This window comes from Hemibagrus wyckioides, linkage group LG12 (assembly GCF_019097595.1).
Source record: "Hemibagrus wyckioides isolate EC202008001 linkage group LG12, SWU_Hwy_1.0, whole genome shotgun sequence".
Lineage (NCBI taxonomy): Eukaryota > Metazoa > Chordata > Actinopteri > Siluriformes > Bagridae > Hemibagrus > Hemibagrus wyckioides.
The window spans coordinates 8397021-8418724 of NC_080721.1; the positions used below are offsets into that span (position 1 = coordinate 8397021).

A 21704-nucleotide genomic window follows, 5' to 3' on the forward strand; every position below is an offset into this window, starting at 1 on the left:
TGTCATGGTTTGGTCTTATAGTGTACATTAGTGTAGTGTAGTGTATATACAGGGCACCTCACACACACTATATTGCCAAATGTTTTGGGACATCTGCCTTTACATGCACATGAATGTAATATGGAGTTGGCTCGCCCTTTGCAGCTATAACAGCTTCAGCTGTTCTGGGAAGGCTTTCCACAAGGAAGTGTGTTAATGGGAATTTTTGACCATTCCTCTAGAAGGTCAGGCACTGATGTTGAATGAGAGAAGGTCTGTCTCGCGGTCTCCCCTCTAATTCATCCAAAAGGTGTTCTATCAGGTTGAGGTCAGGACTCTGTGAAGTTCCTCTACACCAAACTCTCTCATCCATGTCTCTATGGACCTTGCTTTGTGCACTGGTGCGCAGTCATGTTGGAACAGGAAGCGGTCATCCCCAAACTGTTCCCACAAAGCATGAAATTGTCCAAAATTAGCATTAAGAGTTCCTTTCACTGGAGCTAAGTGGCACCTGAACTCAATGATTTGGAGGGGTGTCCCAAAACTTTTGGCAATATAGTGTATGCTTATTGTAGCTTTAACATTTAAACTGACCGCTGTTGTCTGACTTATTGGTCAGTACTGACTTTCTCAGCCCTGCTTCATTAATTAGAGCCATGGTTCTTTATTATAGAGACAGAAAATTGTCACTAAGAACTCCATGTTTGCTGAAACAGTCTGCTTTTGCTTTCTTTGGCGCTTCTTTTCCCTCCTCACTGTGGCAACAGCTTCGGCGGAAATGACGTTTGTCATCCTCCAATCAGATTCCGCTCTCTGCTTTCTCTTTCCCGTATCCGTTGGCAGAAGAAACAAGTCCAGCTACAAACATTCCTGGGAGCGCTTTAACATTCCGGTAGGGTTTATATAAACTGCGTGCTACTTTAAGGGAAAAGAGCACGAGGTATATCCGATAGTGTAAGTGTAAAGTTAGAATAATTTAACATTCCTGGTTGCTGTTTAGCTTGAGAGCTAAACAAGTTAGCCCGTTGGGCTTGTCAGGAAGCTAATAGGCTAGCTAACAGTCATGGGTCTTAGCAAGAAATTAGCATGGATGGATGTGCGCGTGCGTAACGGACGCTTAAATCGTTAAAACGAGAGTATTATAGGTGATTAGTCTCTATTGATGAGTTTTTATTAGATACCTTTGATAATGAGCCAGTTCAGGAACGTCTATGGAGATTTGAAGTCTCCTGGATGGCGAGTCTTAGCCAACTTCTGTGTTTCTGAAATCTAAAACAGAGTAGACTTGATTAGATTTAATGATTAGACTTTAATGATTAGTGATCAGTTTCTCCAGTTCATTTCAATGGGAAGGAGCTGATACATGCTCGAGAAAGTCCCCAGAAGTCCCCAGTGTGACGACATGGACTCATTTGCATATTTATTGATTTGTCGCAATGATTTGCATATTAATGAGTGTTAAGATGAACACAGAATATTTTCTGATTTAGAATAAAAACAAAGAGCTTTAATAGCTGTTCAAATGAGAGATTTACCTATTTACAAAAAAAGAATCATTTCTGTCTAGAAAGCAGACCAAATGAAGCAGGTGTAGTGAATCTTAATGTAATGGACAGAAAGGAAATGTTTATGCATGGAATAGCTCATTTCTGTTACTTTCTCATTTGTATAACAAGTTTAAAGGTGGGATGAGCAATGGTGATCACTGATTGGTCAATGTGAACACCAGTGATCACTGATTGGTCACTGTGAACACCAGTGATCACTGATTGGTCACTGTGAACACCAGTGATCACTGATTGGTCACTGTGAACACCGGTGATCGCTGATTGGTCACTGTGAACACTGGTGATTGCTAACTGGTCACTGTGAACACTGGTGATCACTGATTGGACTTGGGGATTATTGGTTTTTAGAAGTCTGATCAGTGATTGGGAAAAATAGGTGAGTGGTTGGTCGGTCGATATGAACACTGATGAATATCACTGTTTGTGACTGGTGATCTGTGATTGGTTGTGGTGAATAATGGTGATCTGTGATTGGTTGTGGTGAATAATGGTGATCTGTGATTGGTTGTGGTGAATAATGGTGATCTGTGATTGGTTGTGGTGAATAATGGTGATCTGTGATTGGTTGTGGTGAATAATGGTGATCTGTGATTGGTTGTTGTGAATAATGATGATCTGTGATTGGTTGTGGTGAATAATGGTGATCTGTGATTGGTTGTGGTGAATAATGGTGGTTAGTGATTGCTTGTTGTAAATGATGATCTGTGATTGGTTGTTGTGAATAATGATGATCTGTGATTGGTTGTTGTGAATAATGATGATCTGTGATTGGTTGTTGTGAATAATGATGATCTGTGATTGGTTGTTGTGAATAATGATGATCTGTGATTGGTTGTTGTGAATAATGATGATCTGTGATTGGTTGTGGTGAATAATGATGATCTGTGATTGGTTGTTGTGAATAATGATGATCTGTGATTGGTTGTTGTGAATAATGGTGCTCTGTGGTCACTGGGAACAAGGCACAAGTCAGTCAAGTCTTTAAATGCTGGTGGTGAATTGAGTGACTGCTCTCTCAGCTTGTATAACCAGCAGCCGAGCTGTTATTAACCTGTTAATTAGTTAACCTGTTATAACCAGATTTAGAGACCGTTATAAGATGGATGGTTATAAGATTTAGAGAAGTTATAAGATGGCTACACTGTTCTTACTTTATGATGACAGATATTAAGACAGCAGTGTCATAAGATTTAAAAACTGTGTGTGTGTGTTAATATTGACCGCAGTTGTTTGTTCACAGTTGAATAATGAAGAGACAGGACACTGAAGACCAGGTGGTGGATAACAGTGGAGAGTCCAGCGCAGAGGGAACATCAGAGACTCCGGCTACTCCTGAAGGCACAGAGAGCCCAAAGGAGCAGAACACGCTGACTGAAAGCTCTCCAGCTGCAAACTCTGAACCAGACAAAGCCTGTAAGAGATCGTGAATGTGGCGTTGTTTAATAATTTCATATTCATGTCATATGAGCTTTCTCTGTAGCGCAGTAGTACATTTTACTTTCTACCATTTTATAAACACAGCCATACTTCCATGCTTGCAAATATAAACAGATTTGATTAACAAGGCATGTGAGTAACTTGTCCTGTGTGTTATTTTCCATACATCACATGGTTCATGGCTGAAGCTGGATCTCAATCTACCTCCTGTGATGTAGCTGAGGAGCTTAGCAGACAGCTGGAGGACATCCTCAGCACGTACTGTCGGGCAGATGGCAGCGAAGACAGGGTCGTACCTAACGGCCAACCTGACGGCGCTGAGGTCAACGGGCTGGCAGAGAGAGATGACAGCAAGTCTGAGGACGCCGGTCTGAACGGCAGCAGCGGAGCAGAGAAGGACCAGAAGAAGCTGCAGGAGAAAAAGAAGGTTAAAGGGCTGGGTAAGTAGAATTTAGGAGTCAAATAGAAGAGATTTGCCTGTTGATCCAACATGAATCTGAGGTGCAGGACAGCTGAAAAAGACCAGGCAATGTTTTTTCCAGTCTTTAATTGTCAGGAAGTCTGTTACCTGATGTGGGCTTTGCATGTTGTAGCTCACCCACCTCAACGCTCAGTGTTTCACATGTTCTCAGATGCTTTTCTCCTCACCGTGTTTGTAAAGAGTGCTTATTTGACTGACCATAGCCTTCCTGTCAGCTTGAACCAGTCTCACCATTCTCCTCTGAGAGAATAAACTGATTTGGCATTGCATGTAAAGCGATTTCTGAAATAACTGGAGTTCCGCTCCAGTGCCTTTCATTAAACCGCTTATGCAGTGCTTTTTCATCTCGCCTGCTTATAGGAAAGGAAATAACGCTGCTTATGCAGACGCTGAACACGCTGAGCACTCCCGAAGAGAAACTTGCTGGTCTGTGCAAGAAGTATGCTGAGCTGGTAAGTTTTCATTCTTATGAGTTGGAGTAATGTATGTGATTAATAAATTTTACTTTTACTTTATTTTGGATTGTTTTGGACAAATTAGTGCTTCATCTTCATCTGTGTCTGTTCATGACACATCTACAAGCCGTGTAAATACCAGAAATGTGCAGACAGGCAATACCTGAGGCAAAAGACACCTTGGATGCTAGATTCTGTGCAATTGTTTGTGTAGATAAGCATGGCATTTAGTCTGCCTACCTCGGCCATGGCATTTTCTCCAGGCACAAGTCCGAGAGGTTGCAGTGACCTTTAGAGAAGACTTGTGAATTAGCATGGTGCTATGTTAGCGCTACAGCCCCAACGATTTTGTGATCACAGAAATTTACCGCAGATTTGGGCTGAGAAGCGTCTGTGACATCATCAGTCAGCCAAAGCTTTGTTGGATTCTCATCTGTCAAACATGAGGACAGCTCTCATAGAAAATAATTACATGTACACCAATCAGGCATAACATTATGAGCAGTGACGGGTGAAGTGAGTAATACTAATGATCTCATCATGGCACCTGTTAGTGGGTGGGATATATTGGGCAGCAAGTGAACATTTTGTCTTCAAAGTTGATGTGTTAGAAGCAGGAAGAATGGACAAGCGTAAGGATTTGAGCGAGTTTGACGAAGGGCCAAATTGTGATGGCTAGACCACTGGATCAGAGCATCTCCAAAACTGCAGCTCTTGTGGGGTGTTCCCGGTCTGCAGTGGTCAGTATCTATCAAAAGTGGTCCAAGGAAGGAACAGTGGTGAACCACAGGGTCATGGGCGGTCAAGGCTCACTGATGCACGTGAGTAGCGAAGGCTGGTCCATGTGATCCGATCTAACAGACGAACTACTGTTGCTCAGATTGCTGAAGAAGTTAATGCTGGTTCTGATAGAAAGGTGTCAGAATACACAGTGCATGATGGGTCAGGGCTGTTTTGGCAGCAAAAAGGGGGACCAATACAAAATTAGGCAGGTGGTCATAATGTTGTGCCTGTTGGTGTATGGCTTCACTGAGAGGAGTTTAAGCAAGAATCCTGTGCTTGCAGTTTAACAACTCGGGTAGTTTTCAAGGGGAAATCAAGGGGGGAAAAAAGCCCACAACTTCTGAAGGAACCGAGTTCTGGACGAAAACCGTACAAGTTCGAGATCTGTGGCTTTGTTACATGAAGAACGAATAAAATCTCAGATTTCAGACATAAAATTGTATTTTGTGTGTGAACATAGATATCCATGGAATCTGGAGAGTTTAGCTAGCTGGAAATCATAACAGTAAATGTTCTGCTGTTCACAGAAACCCTGTCGCTTGTATGTGTATGCTTCATATTGTCCAGTCTGAGTGTGTTTATGGGACTAATAGGGTTAGTGTGTCCTTTAGCTGTCATCTTGACACACACTCACGCTGTTTGTCCTGGGGAGCTCCAGGCCCTGGACCTTGTTCCTTGTTAATAAACTGCAGTACAGAGCTCTTTGGCAGACTGCAGGCTTGGCACGCCCCACTCTGCCATTTCAGCTGATTGATTTTATTCATCAGAGGCAGCTCAGCCAGGCGGAGAGGAACAATAGCAGGAAGTGCGCCAGAGACTCGCTTGCCTCTTGTGTTTGTTGTCGATGTAACACATTTCTTGTTAAAATTATTAGAAGAATCTTCACTGAACTGGTGGACTTTCATGCTGTTGTGTCTGGGAGAATACATTTGTCATAACATGCCTTCCATAAGGTATTAGAAAACATTCCTGTGAGATTTCGGTCCATGTTGAGATGATTGCAGCACACAATTCCCGCAGATATCTGCAAGCTGTAAATCTCCTGCTCTGCCACATTATACCACAGGTGCTCTGTTAGTTTCAGAGCTGATGACTGGGGAGACCACTGAGGTATCCAGAACTCACTGTCATGCTCATGGTGCATTATCAGGCACCCATTATTAGTTGAATGAATTGTAGCCATTAGAGGCTGCACCTGTTCAGAAACACCACTGGTATTAAGGCTCCCAGTGTGTGCCAAGAAAACTTTCCCCACACCATCACTGCTTTATAAATAATTGTCGGATAAAATAAGGTTACTTTTCCTAAAATGTCAGGTTGTCTCTTTCAGCTTGAAGAGCACCGCAACTCTCAGAAGCAGATGCGAGCCCTGCAGAAGAAGCAGGCCCAGCTGATCCAGGAAAAAGACCACCTGAGGAACGAGCACAGCAAGGCCATCCTGGCCCGCAGCAAGCTGGAGAGCCTGTGCCGTGAACTGCAGAGACACAACCGCACACTGAAGGTACACACACGAAACCTCTTTTCAGATTAACCCCCACTCCTAGAAAGAACACACACCTTCATACCAATCAAGTAGCAGATCATCATCAAGGTGAAAGAGCGAAATACGCCACTGAAATCGAAAAACCTGTCTTTGTTACCAGAAGATGGCAACACCAAATGTAGCTAGCAGTTCGTGTGTGTGTGTACTTTATTCCCAGATCTGTCTTTGTATTGTGTTTTATTGTTTGATCTGTGTATTGTGGACGCCAGCCTGCCAAACATGTTAGGCATGATCATGGTAGCGTTAACAAACTACACAACATGGCAAACAAAAAACACACTCCAAATTTCACTGGAGAGAGCAGACACCCAGGATGACTCACTCCAACATGCTCAATGCATCTGAATACAGATTTACTGGGAATTCTGCCACCCAACCACACCCCACCACACCCAGCCTCACCCCAAGCTGACAAGAAGTTACCATAATTGCAGAAATGATAGTTCCACTCCATCAGCTCAAAACCTTAATAATATTCTAAAGTATTTGTCTCATGATTTTGGTATTTACCACAGAGAAATGTTACAAAGCCAAATAAGGGGAGTGTGGGACAAATGAGAGTAGAGCTACATACACTGTATTGCCAAACGTTTTGGGACACCCCTCCATATCATTGAGTTCAGGGGTTGGGCTCGGCCCCTTAGTTCCAGTGAAAGGAACTCTTAATGCTTCAGCTTCATACCAAGATATTTTTGGACAATTTCATGCTCCCAACTTTGTGGGAACAGTTTGGTGATGACCCCTTCCTGTTCCAACATGACTGCACACCAGTGCACAAAGCAAGGTCCATAAAGACATGGATGAGTGAGTTTGGTGTGGAGGAACCTGCAGCCTGACCTCAACCTGATAGAACACCTTTGGGATGAATTAGAGCGGAGACTGTGAGCCAGGTCAAAACTGGGACGTCTGCCTTTACATATACATGAATGTAATATGGAGTTCTCCCGCCCTTTGCAGCTATAACAGCTTCAACTCTTCTGGGAAGGCTTTCCACAAGGTTTAGGAGTGTGTTTATGGGAATTTTTGACCATTCCTCTAGAAGCACATTTGTGAGGTCAGGCACTTGGTCTTGGTATGAAGCTGAAGCATTAAGAGTTCCTTTCACTGCCAAAAACACCTGAATTCAATGGTTTGGAGGGGTGTCCCAAAACTTTTGGCAATATAGTGTATACTGCATTTTGTAATTATTATTTACTCACATTCTGTCAGCCACTGTATCATGTTTTTACAGATTTTACTCCTCATCAGTACCTGACTTTTCGGCACCCTGTTTCACCCTATTGACCAGTGGTTTCATATCCTGTTCCTAGAATACATTTCAGTGGTTTTCCCTCTCTAATATATCTGTTTAACACTTGCATCACTTTGATAAGATGTTAGAGCTTTTAAAAAACCCCTAAAGATTGTGAAACACTGCTGTTGCTTAATAAGAGAGTGAAGGGGGAAAATGTTCCTTACGGTTCTTTTGTTTGGTCTCAAGGTGTCTGTCTTGGTGTTCTGTCAACTGTTAATATTTAATATTAAATCAACAGAAATGTTGTGTTCATCATACTAAGGTTGTGAAGCCATTTCTGATTGAGCGGCTGTTTCTTTAAACTCCTGTTGGAACTGGGACTACAGTTTACACAGAAATCAGATATACTTAATGATTGATTTATCCAGATAGTAAAGGGTTTTTTTTCCAGTGCACTGAAATATTTTAACAAAAAGTGACCACTGTAGCAATGATGTTTTTATAATAGTAGCCTATACACATGGGGGTGAAGTGACCATCTTTCTGAAATTAGAAGGCTCTTGCTTATTGTACACACACTAATCAGGCATAATATTATGACCACCTGCCTGATATTCTGTTGGTCACCCTTTTGCTGCTGACACAGTCCTGACCCATCATGCACTGTGTATTCTGACACCTTTCTATCAGAACCAGCATTAACCTCTTCAGCAATTTGAGCAACAGTAGCTCGTCTGTTGGATCGGATCACACGGGTCAGCCTTCGCTCCCCATGTGCATCAGTGAGCCTTGGCTGCCCATGACCCTGTCCCCAGTTAACCACTGTTCCTTCCTTGGACCTCTTTTGATAGATACTGACCACTGCAGACCGGGAACACCCCACAAGAGCTGCAGTTTTGGAGATGCTCTGGTCCAGTCGTCTAGCCATCACAATTTGGTCCTTCATCAAATTCGCTCAAATCCTTACACTTGTCCATTTTTCCTGCTTCTAACACATCAACTTTGAGGACAAAATGTTCACTTGTTGCCTAATATATCCCACCCACTAACAGGTGCCATGATGAGGAGATAATCAGTGTTATTCACTTCACCTGTCAGTGTTCATAATGTTATGGCTGATCGATGTATCTATGTAACGTAATGTTTACGGTTAATAGTTTCCAATTTCTTTACCACGTCACACACGTTTTGTCCCGTCTGAATCTGTTGCATTTTGCTCGTCCTGGCAGGAGGATGGAGTGCAGCGTGCTCGGCAGGAGGAAGAGAAGAGGAAGGAAGTGACCTCACACTTTCAGTTAACGTTGAACGACATACAAGTGCAGATGGAGCAGCACAACGAGCGCAACGCCAACCTGCGGCAGGAGAACATGGAGCTGGCAGAGAAGCTGAAGAAGCTCATCGAGCAGTACGAGCTACGGGAGGAGGTGAGTACTGAATTTCAGAGAGTTAACAAGTCAGGATAAATTATTGAATAGCTCTGAAAGCTGTATTGAGACACAATTGATTACTATATTGATATCATTATCATATTGTCAAGCCCTGTGTCATGTTTGTTCTCTGTTGCAGCACATAGACAAAGTTTTCAAGCACAAAGATCTACAGCAGCAGCTTGTGGACGCAAAGCTCCACCAGGCTCAGGCGCTGCTCAAAGACTCAGAGGATCGCCACCAGAAGGAGAAAGAGTTTGTGAGTTCTTTATCAACATATTAGTGTTGCTATGGACATGCTTATAATATAGCTGTATTATTTTTTTGGGTGGATTTATTTATTATTCATTATCAATTAGTCAGGTATGTGTATTTGTATGACTTAATTTTTTTAAAAATATTTTTTATTGTTTCTTATTCTCCAGCTGCTAAAAGAAGCCATGGAGTCACAGAGGATGTATGAACTTATGAAACAACAGGAAGTTCATCTGAAACAGCAGGTGAGGGTCAGGCTCATTTAAACAGCAGAAATGTGTACATAAAAATCAGTCAGTTCATGTCTGTATAACTGTGTGTGTCTGGTTTGCTTCTCTCAGTTATCATTATACACAGAGAAGTTTGAAGAGTTTCAGAACACGCTCTCCAAAAGCAACGAAGTCTTCACAACCTTCAAGCAGGAGATGGAGAAGGTATTTCAATCCGTGTAGTAACCATGAAAACTCTTATTTCCTCTTCATATGTTCATGGGGTTGGACTAGTTGCCTTTACATTGGGTTTATTGTTATAACTAGTCGCTAAAATTAGTTCTGCAACTTTTAAGCTCAGATTGAAGGAAATTGCAGTGTCTTAAGGAACGTACACTGTCTTTCAGATGACTAAGAAGATTAAGAAGCTGGAGAAGGAGACGACCATGTACAGGTCCCGATGGGAGAGCAGTAATAAAGCCCTGCTGGAGATGGCTGAAGAGGTGCTGGATTTATTTATGATTTCCTGTACAAACTATTCCCATCAAACGCTGCATTATGGTGTTTTTTCCCCCTCCAGCCATGTTTTTAAAAGTGTGTAATGTTCTTCTGATCGTCTTTTGTAGAAAACCCTTCGAGATAAGGAGCTGGAGAGCTTGCAGGTGAAGGTACAGAGGTTGGAGAAGCTGTGTCGTGCCCTGCAAATCGAACGCAACGAGCTGAGCAAGAAGGTTCAGGACCTCAGTAACCCAGCGGATGGGCGGGGCTCGGAGACGGAGGCAGAGACCAAACCGTCACAGCCAGCCACAGACTCAGCCGAGTGTAGCCCCTCCCACACAAACGACGCACAGCCAGAGACGCCGCCCAGCGCCCAATCCGAAGCGTGTCACTGCAGCCCCGTCCCAGGGGACGTGTCTCAGAAGGAGACGTGCTCAGCCCAGGACTGAGGTAACGGTGCAGTCGCTGGGTTCAAACCGCTCACAATCTCCCCAGCAGCGGTCTCGGCATTTCTGGGGCGTTTCATTCTGTCAGGGAAGGATTGTGCCTTTTGAGATGCTGTGTTTTTACTTTTTTTTTTCTCCCCAACCTTTTCCCTTTATTTCTTTTTTTTTTTTTTTTTTTTTTTTCCATCACTTCCTGTTTGTGAGAAATCCTACCCTAAGAGGCACTGAGCATCACTGCTGCTTTGGAATGCTTACCATGGAGTGCTTTCCTCCTCTACATAGTTATATTTAAGTGTCCGCCTCGAGTCCTGTCCGCTCGGCCCAATAAAAACACTTCGGAATGTAGGTCGAGGGTAAAGCGTAAACCAGGTGAACTGCTCGAGTACACCATGTTATTGCTAACGAAATTAACAGCAAAATATTCATTCATCACGCTTAGTGTCAGGGTCGTCCTTTATTTTCATTTTGTTTTAATTTATAGACACATTTTAAGGGTCTGAACACTCTCTCCAGTGTTTTTTCTACGTAATCAATCATGTACTCATTATTTTTATTTTGTTTCTCACGCTCCTCTAATATACTACTCTGGATTTCTGCTTGGAAACGTGCACACATTGAATTCAGTGCTATCTTAGGAACCAGATTCCTTACTTTGCTTGAAACATGTGCTGCTGCTGCGTGGGATTCAGATCTATTTTTCCCCCCTCATGAATATAATACGTATTCATAACCTATAATCTTCACCTAGTTCATTCCAAACTCTATATACTGACTTTTTCGTTGTTTGGGGGGCGGGTGTGTTTAAATGTTTGCTTTTCTTCTGTAGATCTTTGCGTTTCTCAACACCGCATTGAGCATTTCACGTTTTGTTTTCTTCACCGTTCCGTAAGATTTAACACCTGCTTCTAGATCACTCCAGAGGAGAGCATGCGCTTGATCGAGGCCGTGACCCCCCGAGGAACACGTTCGCTGTGTTGTTCTGTATCTCCAATATATAGTAATCATCACTTTTCTCATAGTGCACTGTTATTTTCACATTGTTCCTGTGTTTTTGTTTTTGTTTTTTTTTGCTCTCACGCTCTACATCTCAATATGATTGTAAACTTGGCATAAAAACATTGTGGAGATATTTCATATACAACCCAGAAAATCCAGTCTGCTGTGTGACCGGGTTTAATAAAAGCGATTCCCGGTCAATCTCTATGCAATTCTAGTGCCGTTCAACTTCTCTGTCCTAGTAAATTGAGTGTTAACACGCTAGCAAAGGAATGTACGTTATTATACTCTCCTCATCGTGGCTTCAGTGTAATGACATGAAGTCTGGTTAGAATTACATTTTTATTTGACTTTAATTACACCAAGGCATCATGAACTTTATCGCTTCGTTAACCCGAACACTAAAACTCCTCCTACTCGAGGTCCTACACGAGTCGAGGAAAAATCCAGGATCCAACGTTTGATCTCGTTGATCTACATTCCTTTCTTTTACACAATAACAGCATGCCACATTTCATCGGCTTCCCCTGCTCATTAACGCTGGACACACCCACTGTTATTGAAGGTACCAAAGATTTTTTTGTTTGTTTTTGTTTGGTTTTCACACCCTGTAAACATGATTTGAAAAAATTAAAGATATTACACAGATTAATCTTCATGAGTCTGAATTCATTATTTGTTGGTTGTTTTTTTTTTTGACTGTGATGTCATATATGTGATTGTGATTGGTCAGAAGGTGTTGAGTAATTTTCATTATATCACATTATGTAATTAGAGTGTATTATGCTTCTTAGTTTCATTTAAAGTGGCTTTTTTTTTTGGCCATCTGTTTTAAGACAATTAAGAAACCACTCCAGTCTTGTCTTTGGGGTCACTGAACCCTCTCCTCAGTTTCAGGTCGTGTGCACTGTATGAGAGATTTTCTACTATGACCTCTCTGTATTTTACTCCATCTCAGTTCTGACCAGTGTCCTTATCCCTGAGGCTGAGAAAGCACCCAGTTAGCTTGATGCTGCCACCACCATGCTTCACTTATACGGAAGGAATTAGCCAGTTGATGAGCATGGCCTGCACAGAAGAGTCTTCTGTGAGGAAAGGGAAAGATTTCTCATGAGAAATATTAGAGGCTGGTCAGGGAATGACTTATGATTTAAAAGTAGCACCTTTGTGCCGTTTGGTTATTTTTGGGACCGGTTTAATAACATTCTGGGAATGTTGTATTCTGGTTAACTAAACTAATGCTGTTTAGAATTCCCTCATTTATTCAGCAACTGACAAAGAAGTGCCAAAAAGAACTATTATAAGAACTTATTATTATTATTATTATTATTATTTGTTTACATTTTTATTTAACAAAACGTCTGGGAATGTTACTGACTTATGGGAAAGTTGTCTGATTCATTAATTCTGCAATACATGGTTAAGAAAATTTTCCAGAAAACCAAATGGGACCTAAAAAAGAAGCCCTGACCCGTCATGCACTGTGTATTCTGACACCTTTCTATCAGAACCAGCATTAACTTCTTCAGCAATTTGAGCAACAGTAGCTCGTCTGTTGGATCGGATCACACGGGTCAGCCTTCACTCCCCACGTGCATCAATGAGCCTTGGCCGCCCATGACCCTGTCGCCGGTTCACCACTGTTCCTTCCTTGGACCACTTTTGATAGATACTGACCACTGCAGACCGGGAACACCCCACAAGAGCTGCAGTTTTGGAGATGCTCTGATCCAGTGGTCTAGCCTTCACAATTTGGTCCTTGGTCAAACTCGCTCAAATCCTTACATTTGTCCATTTTTCCTGCTTCTAACACATCAACTTTGAGGACAAAATGTTGACTTGCTGCCTAATATATCCCACCCACTAACAGGTGCCATGATGAGGAGATCATCAGTGTTATTCACTTCACCTGTCACTGCTCATAATGTTACGCCTGATCGGTGTACATATAAATGATATAAAGTATAATAAAATCACATACAACAAAATTACACTTTCAGTTAATATATAGGCTTTTGATGAATTAACCCAGGTGGAACGCTCGAATGTGGGTGTTTGTTTGCTTCAGGTCGTTATTTCTGTAGAACAGGAAGTAGGAATTTTCTTTTCCGTTCAACGCCGGCCCTAAACAGCACGCGCATGGAGATATAACATCTCTTGGCTAATAAAAGGATCTTTATCAATAAGACACAGACTGAGAAACATTAGTCAGCATGGTAAGTGCACAGATCTCTTCTCTGCGTTTCCATAAAAGTGATTAATTTGAGCTCAGAAATGTATTATAAGCCGTTTATTATCAGATTAAACAGCTGCGACGGATTGGGCCTGTGCTGCTAGCTACGCTAACTGCGGCCGTATTTCAAATGCCTGCTTGTTCCCTAGACACGCGCACTGCACGAGGAGCGCCGTAGTGAGCTGTACGCCCTATCTAGTGCACTACGTTTCCGGTTCTGATGCATTTGGGATAGAGCCGCCTTCTTATAAATTGTAGTTAGCGCTTTATGATTGCTAATTTGCCGCCTAGCTGTTTTTATTTCTCACACTTTTATAAAACACAGAAGTGATTGTTTCCCTTGTTAACCTGTAGTTTGGGTTTTTTTTTTTTTTAGCGAGTGTTGATATGTAGCGTATTCATTTAGGTATCAGTTTTTAGTGTATTTGCTAGCTAGCTCGTGCTAAGCTAAGCTAGTCTTTTATCTCGTTAAAATGGACCCGCTTATTGTCAATAACACCTTTTATAAAGCGCGTTGGAGCAGGAGAGCTTAATCCTGATTAGTCTGTAATTTAACTATGGAAATATCAGGCACTTCCAGCAGAGATTTTTCCCATCATATTGATTAGAAATGTCTGAGACTGTATAAGATCAATAAACACGGCGCTGTTGTAGGAAAGTAATCAACGGCGAGATGTTTTATTCCTCTTACACCACAACAGTTTAATAGCAACTATACGATTTAGTTTTGTCCAGAAAGATCTGACCCAAACCCCTGTGCTGATAGTTTCAGCTCCATCACCTTCTGCTATCTTAGTTATATTATTATTAGTAGTATTATTATTATCAGAAATTAATATTAATTCTTAATAAGCTTCCTAAACAACACAAAATGGCAGATGTCATAAAAGCAAGCAGAGCGCTCCAGATGTTCCTGTATGTGTGAAGTTTCACGTCACACTGAAGAGGAAGGCTTTAACTCTGGCTTTGGAGACAGAAAGTAAAAAGACCTTGTGTGTTTAAGCTCTCGTAATACTGTTTTATTTCCTTTGTGCAGAAACCCATCCTTCTACAGGGCCATGAGAGGTCCATCACTCAGATCAAATACAACAGAGAGGGTGACCTGCTGTTCTCTGTGGCCAAGGACCAGGTACTGGACATAATTAAGGCTTGATTTAAGTGTATATGATTTGTCCTTTTGATACATGGACATCTAAATATTTATGGTTTCACTGACACACACTGGACATACAAAACACAATATACTAATGTAAAAATAAGTACATCCAGGACACACAGGAAAAAAAAAAGTATATACACACACACGGTATCTTACTTCACTAATAAAAGTTGCACAGTCGGATAGAGAAATGACATCACTGTGGTCCAGATATGTTATTCCGTCTCCCCTGTGTTCTGGTGCATTTAGTGACATTTTATTTAGCTGTGTGTGTGTGTGTGTTTCCCCCCTGCAGTTTGTCAACGTGTGGTACTCGGTCAATGGGGAGAGGCTCGGCACGTACAACGGCCACACCGGAGCTGTGTGGTGTGTGGATGTGGACTGTATCCTTCACTGACACTACTTACCTTTTTAAAGGCTTTTTAAAAACCTGAGAGAGAGAGAGAGAAAGAGGGGGCGAGAAAGAGAGACAGATGGATAGAGAGAGAGATGGAGTGAGAGACAGAGAGAGGGGGAGAAAGGGAGAGAGAGAGTGTGAGGTGTAGAGAGAGAGAGAGAGACAGAAAGAGACAGAGAGAGGGTGAGAAAGGGGGAGAGAGAGAGTGTGAGGTGTAGAGAGACAGAGAGAGGGTGAGAAAGGGAGGTAGAGAGAGAGACAGTGAAAGAGACTGAGGGAAATAGTTTCGGCACACCTGTAGACATTTACAGTAATAACACAAGTCACCAAATCCTATAAAGACACACATCTGCAGATGCCACTGGGCATGTCTGCTACTGGTTACCATGGTGACTAGCGTGCTGAATTAGTCACACATACATGTACACGTGACTGCTGTCTGTACATTTGCCTTAATAATCTGAAGGGGACACGAAGCACGTGTTGACTGGATCCGCTGATAACAGCTGCAGACTGTGGGACTGTGAGACAGGTGAGTGTTATTTTTCTACTACTACAGTTATTACTGTCCGGTGTGTCGCCCAAACTACTGTCCGGTGTGTCGCCCAAATTATTGTCCAGAGTCACCCAAATGAGGATGAGGTTCTAAAGTCTGGATCCTCTAAAGATTTCTTCCTCAGATCATCTCCAGGAGTTTTTCCTCACCACCGTCTCCACAGGCTTCTCGTTAGGGATAAAATAGTACCTTAACTTTAAACTTTATCATATTTTTCTATGCTTTGAGACAATGTCCACTGTTAAAAGCGCTATACAAATAAAAGAGCTTCAGTTAATGTTCACACCAAACATCAGGCTACAGTTCAGTCACCTGCTCTTTTTCCCTGACTTTCAGCTGTCCAGTTTTGTTGAACCTTGTGGATTTCTGCTGTAGCAGTGCACTAGCCGTAATGCTCTTCAGCTCACCACGCCTGTACAGAGTGTTTATTTCAGTTACTGTCACCTCGACGCACTCCTACCTTAAATCTCTAGCTCGTATTATAATACCTACCGTTTGTTCCATTGTTTCATTGTCCAACCCCGATACAATATTCAATTATAATCAAGTGTTTTCTGTATTAATGCTCATGCGCTTGCGCTCAGGTAAACAGCTGGCTGTGCTCGATACCAACTCCGCCGTCAGGACGTGTGGCTTCGACTTCAGCGGGAACATCATCATGTTCTCCACAGACAAACAGATGGGCTACCAGTGCTACCTGAACTTCTTTGACCTGCGAGACCCCCAACAGATCGGTAAGAATCAACAGACGCCGACATGAATCCACAGGGGACTGAAGAGAAATCTGCGAGGATCTGGCAACCTAAAAATGCCTTATAATGGGGATGTCTTGTTTTTAAAAGTATAAGTGATTTCACATCAGAGAAACAATAATAACTGAATTTACAGAAGTGAACCCGTTGATTTACTAATCAGACCAGAGAGAGTAAATAAAATCCATGAATGTCTGTGGAAATGTTGATTCTGCTTTCAGTTAAATAATTCCGTATATAATTAACCAAAACAAATGATCTGCTCTAGAAGCCTCACTCCTTTACTGTTATGTGATCTTCCAGTTATTCCACTGAGCCACTGGAATACTTCAGCTGCCCCCTTAACTGTCTAATGGTGTCAGGAGATCAGATGCTTTGTGCTAACAGTTATTAACTCTGACTTCCTTTCTCTCTGCTCCTCAGAGGACAACCAGTCGTACCTCTCGGTGCCATGCAGCGAGTCGAAGATCACCAGCGCGGTGTGGGGGCCGCTGGGAGAGTTCGTGATCGCTGGACACGAAAATGGAGAAATCAACCAGTTCAGCGCCAAGGTTCAGTACCTCACATTTCAGTGTTTTGATCATTTTATATGATTACTCTATCATAACATGTCTGCTGTGAGAGCAGTGCAATAACCCTGTGTGTGTGTGTGTGTGTGTGTGTGTGTAGTCTGGTGATATCCTGACCAAAGTGAAGGAGCACACCAAGCAAATCAACGACATCCAGACATCTGTAGACCTCACGACGGTCATCACAGCCTCTAAAGACTGCGCTGCTAAGGTTTGTGTTCCATTCATTTTCAAGAGTCGCGTCCCAAATGCCGTTCTACACCGAACAGGCATAACATTATGACCACCTGCCTAATATTATGTCGGTCCCCCTTTTACTGCCAAAACAGCCCTGACCCATCGAGGGCATGAACTCCACTAGATCCCTGAAGGTGTGCTGTGGTGTCTGGCGCCAAGATGTTAGCAGAAGATCCTTTATATGACTTTTGATAGATACTGACCACTGCAGACCGGGAACACCCCACAAGAGCTGCAGTTTTGGAGATGCTCTGATCCAGTCGTCACAATCTGGCCCTTCGTCAAACTCGCTCAAATCCTTACGCTTGTCCATTTTTCCTGCTTCTAACACAAACTTTGAGGACAAAATGTTCACTTGTTGCCTAATATATCCCACCCACTAACAGGTGCCATGATGAGGAGATCATCAGTGTTACTTTATGGTCATAATGTTATGGCTGATCAGTGTAGTGTATGGTAAAATTGTTATTAAAAAAAAAGTCGAAAAATGGAACTTTAAAATCAAATGCAAGTAATATAAAAAGAATACATCAGGAAATATGTTGATGTAAAGTGACAGTACACTCGTTTCTTTCCCCCTTTATATTATTATTAATTAATATTTATTAAATATTCTTTATTTAAAAGAAGCATCGTTTGCTAAAAATGGTGCTGCTGGTGTTTTTGCACATCTACATTTTCCAATAAAAGTCAATTCTAATAATAATGATAAAAAAAACTTTATAAACAATTTGCATCATTTTTATTATTTAAGGACAAAAATCATTCACTTGCGGGGAAAAATCGTCACTTTTTTGCGAGTATTGAGCATGTGGTTACAAATTGTTCTGTGGAAAAATGTATATATTAGTATAATATATAGGGCTGCACGATTTGGGAAAATTTTCATATTGTGATTATTAAGGTCAATATTGCGATTATAATAATTTCAGATGATGATTTCGGAGCATTTTCTGCGAAAAGATGAAAAAAAAACCCCATTTACTTACAATAGTGACATTACAAAACCTAATATTCACATTCTGATTACATGCCCAATTTCATATTAATAGCATAAAACAGTAATACAGTGTTTTTATCAAATCATGTCACCAGTCCTAATAGTAGTAGGTAAATAGCTATGGCAGATTTGTGCTTTACACTCATTCGTCTCTTACAGAGTTATGTTTAATGCTAATTATTAGCCCTAAATGAAATACGCCACTTGTATCTTTTGTGGCACACTGAATTTTACATTGTATTTAAAATTATTTCATTAATTAATTAATTGAGGGTACAATTGCCCCATAGTTAGCCGGTCCTGTAATCAGTAGGAAATCTCCATCACGCGTGTGCTTTCAGCAGCACTTCACTACACAGAGCCGTTGTTCACAGCTGCGCTCGAAATTGATGATTTTGTCTGCGTGGTTTTACGCTGCTTGTCAATGAACTACAGCTCTGTGTAGTAAGTGCTGCTCTATCTGTAACACTTACGTGATGGAGATGTACTACTGACCACGGACCGGCTTTACTAAAAGGTCACGCAGGCCGTCTAATAATAAAACATGACATTAATTTAACTTGCCAATGGCCAAATGAAGTCTATGCCCAAAACACTGGATTCTAGTCCACTGATTAAGCTCCACCGCTTTGACAATGTTGGTGCCGTTGTCTGTAGCGATGGCGACCTGGCGCTCCTCACAGAGGTCCCACGCAGCCAGTGCCTCTCTCAAGTGCCTCTCTCATGTTCTCTCCTGTGTGGTCGTCGGGGAAATACGACGTTTGAAGGCAGTTCAAACTCCTCGTCGACAAAGTGCACAGTCAAGCTAACATACGGTTCACTTGTCCTGCTTGACCACAGGTCCGTAGTGGTTGAAAAGAACGTCACCGTAGCCATTTCCTTTTGAACTTCGCCGCGGCGCGAGTTATAAAGTTTAGGGATCGCTACTTGCGAGAAATAGTTTCGAGAGGGCAGCTGGTACCTCTTGTCCAGTGTGCGGATCATTTTCTGAAATCCCGGTGTGTACTGGCATCATGTCTTTTGCCAAGTAGTGCGTTACGGATTCGGTGATTTCTTTATGTCTAGGCGAAGACTTATCATATGGCGTGATACTCACAAACATCTGTAATTGTGCTTTGTTTTGTTCGGGGAACAGCTGGTGCCTTGTTTCCTTCAGCTGTCTCTTTACTCTATCTATTACGATTACTCTGTCTATTAATCGTGCAGCACTAGTTATATAGTTATAAGGTGTGTATGTGTGTGTGTATATATATATATGTATGTGTGTGTGTGTGTGTGTGTATGTATGTATATATATATATATATATATATATAATATATAAAAATATGTATGTATATAAATAATTATACAGTAATACAGTATCTATTATACAGAAATGTTTATATGACTTCAGTAAGGTTTTCAGTCAGGTCAGTGTAATGTTTGCTTGTTTTTGGATGATGAATAAGTGTGAAAGTGTGTAAATTTACACACACACACACCTCAGGTATCAGTTTCAGTCTGATTTATTGTTTGAATTGTCTGAGTGCTCGTACCGAACTCCTCTGCTGACCTGTTTCCCCTTGACTCTTCACAGCTGTTCGATTCGACGTCACTAGAACACATTAAAACCTTCAAGACCGAGAGACCCGTGAACTCTGCTGCCATCTCGCCCATCATGGACCACGTGAGTCAGAGTCAATCACTCGTGTAGCTCAGACATCACAAATAATCCTCGGGTCATAATGTTCCTCATTCTAACTGTCCAGCACGTGTATTTACCCCTCTTTATCTTGTGTTTATTTACACACCTGTTCGAGGAGATTGGAGGAGTTTTTCTATAATACATGGATAGAATGTGTCTCAGTCTGGATTGTGTGAGATCTGTGTCTCCCTTCATTTCTGTCAAATTAATAACATGATTTCATAAAATGTGTGTTCAGACAGATATTGTTATTTATGGGTGTGTGTGTGAAGCAAATGCATTCATGGCATGCATAATAGACTCTGACTCAGCTTCTTGTTGTGTTTGTGTTCAGGTGGTGATGGGAGGAGGTCAGGAAGCCATGGAGGTCACAACCACTTCCACTAGGATTGGCAAATTTGAAGCCAGGTTGGTAAACACATGTACACACGCACACTCCTCTCTCTCTCTCTCTCTCTCACACACATACACACACACCCTCTTTCTTTCCCTCTGTCTCTCTCTCTCTGCCCCCCCCTCTCTCTCACACATTAGCCACAGTGTTATCCTTCCTATTAAAGCTCTTTGAGAATGATTACTGTAGTGATCCATAAGAATTTTGTTTCTACAGAGTAAACGTATATAAACAACAAATATGTCATAATAGACTGTAGTGCAGTGAAAGGCATCAGCAAGCACAAATCAAGAAAATGATTACCTCACTAACCTGAAGAATTCCTGTAATGCTTCTGGTCATTATAATAAGTCGTTAGACGGTGGATGAAGGCATGAGGACACTTACATGTGCAGCCAGATGGAGAAACCCTGAATGAATGAACGAACGAATATGCAAATGAGACAGAGAACAGCAGTCGTGCATGTGACCACACCTATATGCTAACAAATAACACAAGCAGCTCACGTTTGTGTATGTAGCTTTTGGTTCTGTTTCTAGTCATCGGTATTTATTAGGAATATTTTCCCATGGTTTTTTTTTTCCCCTCCTTCTTTGCAGGTTTTTCCACGCAGCTTACGAAGAGGAGTTTGGAAGAGTGAAGGGTCACTTCGGCCCCATCAACTGCGTGGCGTTCCACCCAGACGGCAAAAGGTATTTCTTCATCCTTTTATTTCTTCTTACTAAGACCTTTCCAGTAAGAGTCACATGACTGCTATTTACTGGAACTAGGTTTTACTTCTCTAATGACACCTCACTAACGTGATGAATTAATTGACATGTTTATGCTTTTATAAGTGTATTGGGTGTCAGTAAGTAATTTTAACAATTAATTTGTACTCTTTTTATATCTGATTTTTTTAATAAGTGTGGATACTAAGAAATAATAATACCAAATTTTAACTCTGGTTATTAACAATTAATAATTAAATTTTTTAATTTTTGAAATTTAATTGTAAATGCAAAACATTGTATTTTTTTCTTATCTTCAGTGAAGATAAGGTAACCTGCTTGTATAAAGGGAACGAAACACAGCTTTAAGTGTTACTCAATTGTCATTTTAATCTTTTTTTTTTTTTGTGGTGTTTTTGTCGCATAGTTACAGCAGCGGAGGCGAGGACGGCTACGTCAGAATCCATTACTTCGACCCTCAGTACTTCGACTTTGAGCTCGAGGCCTAAAGTTCCTGTTTTAACATCAAATCAGCAACATCAGCATCGTCATGGGGGTCAGGAGTCTGAGGTGTAGACTGTTTTTTACACTGTTATAAAGACTGCATTTATGATGGATGGAACGATCCTGAGTATTTAACAGATCACGTCTCAATAAACAGTTTGATATACAAAAGGGGATTGTTTGGGGTTTTTTTTCC

The 21704-nt window shown here is 41.6% G+C and overlaps 2 protein-coding genes across 3 annotated transcripts; both read left to right on the forward strand.

The window, feature by feature from the left end:
• The first annotated feature begins 758 nt into the window (after positions 1-758).
• Positions 759-10498, forward strand: txlna (taxilin alpha). Of its 2 annotated transcripts, none has more exons than XM_058405165.1 (11): positions 759-871; positions 2788-2960; positions 3173-3424; positions 3826-3917; positions 6034-6204; positions 8710-8904; positions 9047-9166; positions 9333-9407; positions 9504-9596; positions 9779-9874; positions 9998-10498. In XM_058405165.1, the coding sequence occupies exons 2-11, from the start codon at positions 2795-2797 to the stop codon at positions 10316-10318; spliced, it is 1581 nt and encodes a 526-aa protein (XP_058261148.1). In that variant the 5' UTR covers positions 759-871; positions 2788-2794; the 3' UTR covers positions 10319-10498. The 2 variants fall into 2 exon arrangements, with proteins under 2 accessions (XP_058261148.1, XP_058261149.1); XM_058405166.1 differs by having other exon boundaries at positions 806-933.
• A 2873-nt stretch (positions 10499-13371) lies between these two features.
• eif3i (eukaryotic translation initiation factor 3, subunit I) lies at positions 13372-21679 on the forward strand. Its single transcript, XM_058404862.1, has 11 exons — positions 13372-13527; positions 14581-14673; positions 14999-15086; positions 15567-15632; positions 16241-16390; positions 16832-16959; positions 17078-17188; positions 19792-19881; positions 20234-20307; positions 20894-20986; positions 21432-21679. The coding sequence occupies exons 1-11, from the start codon at positions 13525-13527 to the stop codon at positions 21511-21513; spliced, it is 978 nt and encodes a 325-aa protein (XP_058260845.1). The 5' UTR covers positions 13372-13524; the 3' UTR covers positions 21514-21679.
• Positions 21680-21704: the final 25 nt, after the last annotated feature.

Excerpts from the sequence above, each read along its gene's own strand:
- txlna (XM_058405165.1), top strand. The coding sequence starts at position 2,795 with ATGAAGAGACAGGACACTGAAGACCAGGTGGTGGATAACAGTGGAGAG. Across the intron at positions 8,905-9,046 it reads AGTACGAGCTACGGGAGGAG|CACATAGACAAAGTTTTCAA; the intron begins GTGAGTACTGAA and ends TCTCTGTTGCAG. Across the intron at positions 9,875-9,997 it reads TGCTGGAGATGGCTGAAGAG|AAAACCCTTCGAGATAAGGA; the intron begins GTGCTGGATTTA and ends CGTCTTTTGTAG.
- eif3i (XM_058404862.1), top strand. Across the intron at positions 15,087-15,566 it reads GTGGTGTGTGGATGTGGACT|GGGACACGAAGCACGTGTTG; the intron begins GTATCCTTCACT and ends AATAATCTGAAG. Across the intron at positions 20,987-21,431 it reads TTCCACCCAGACGGCAAAAG|TTACAGCAGCGGAGGCGAGG; the intron begins GTATTTCTTCAT and ends TTTGTCGCATAG.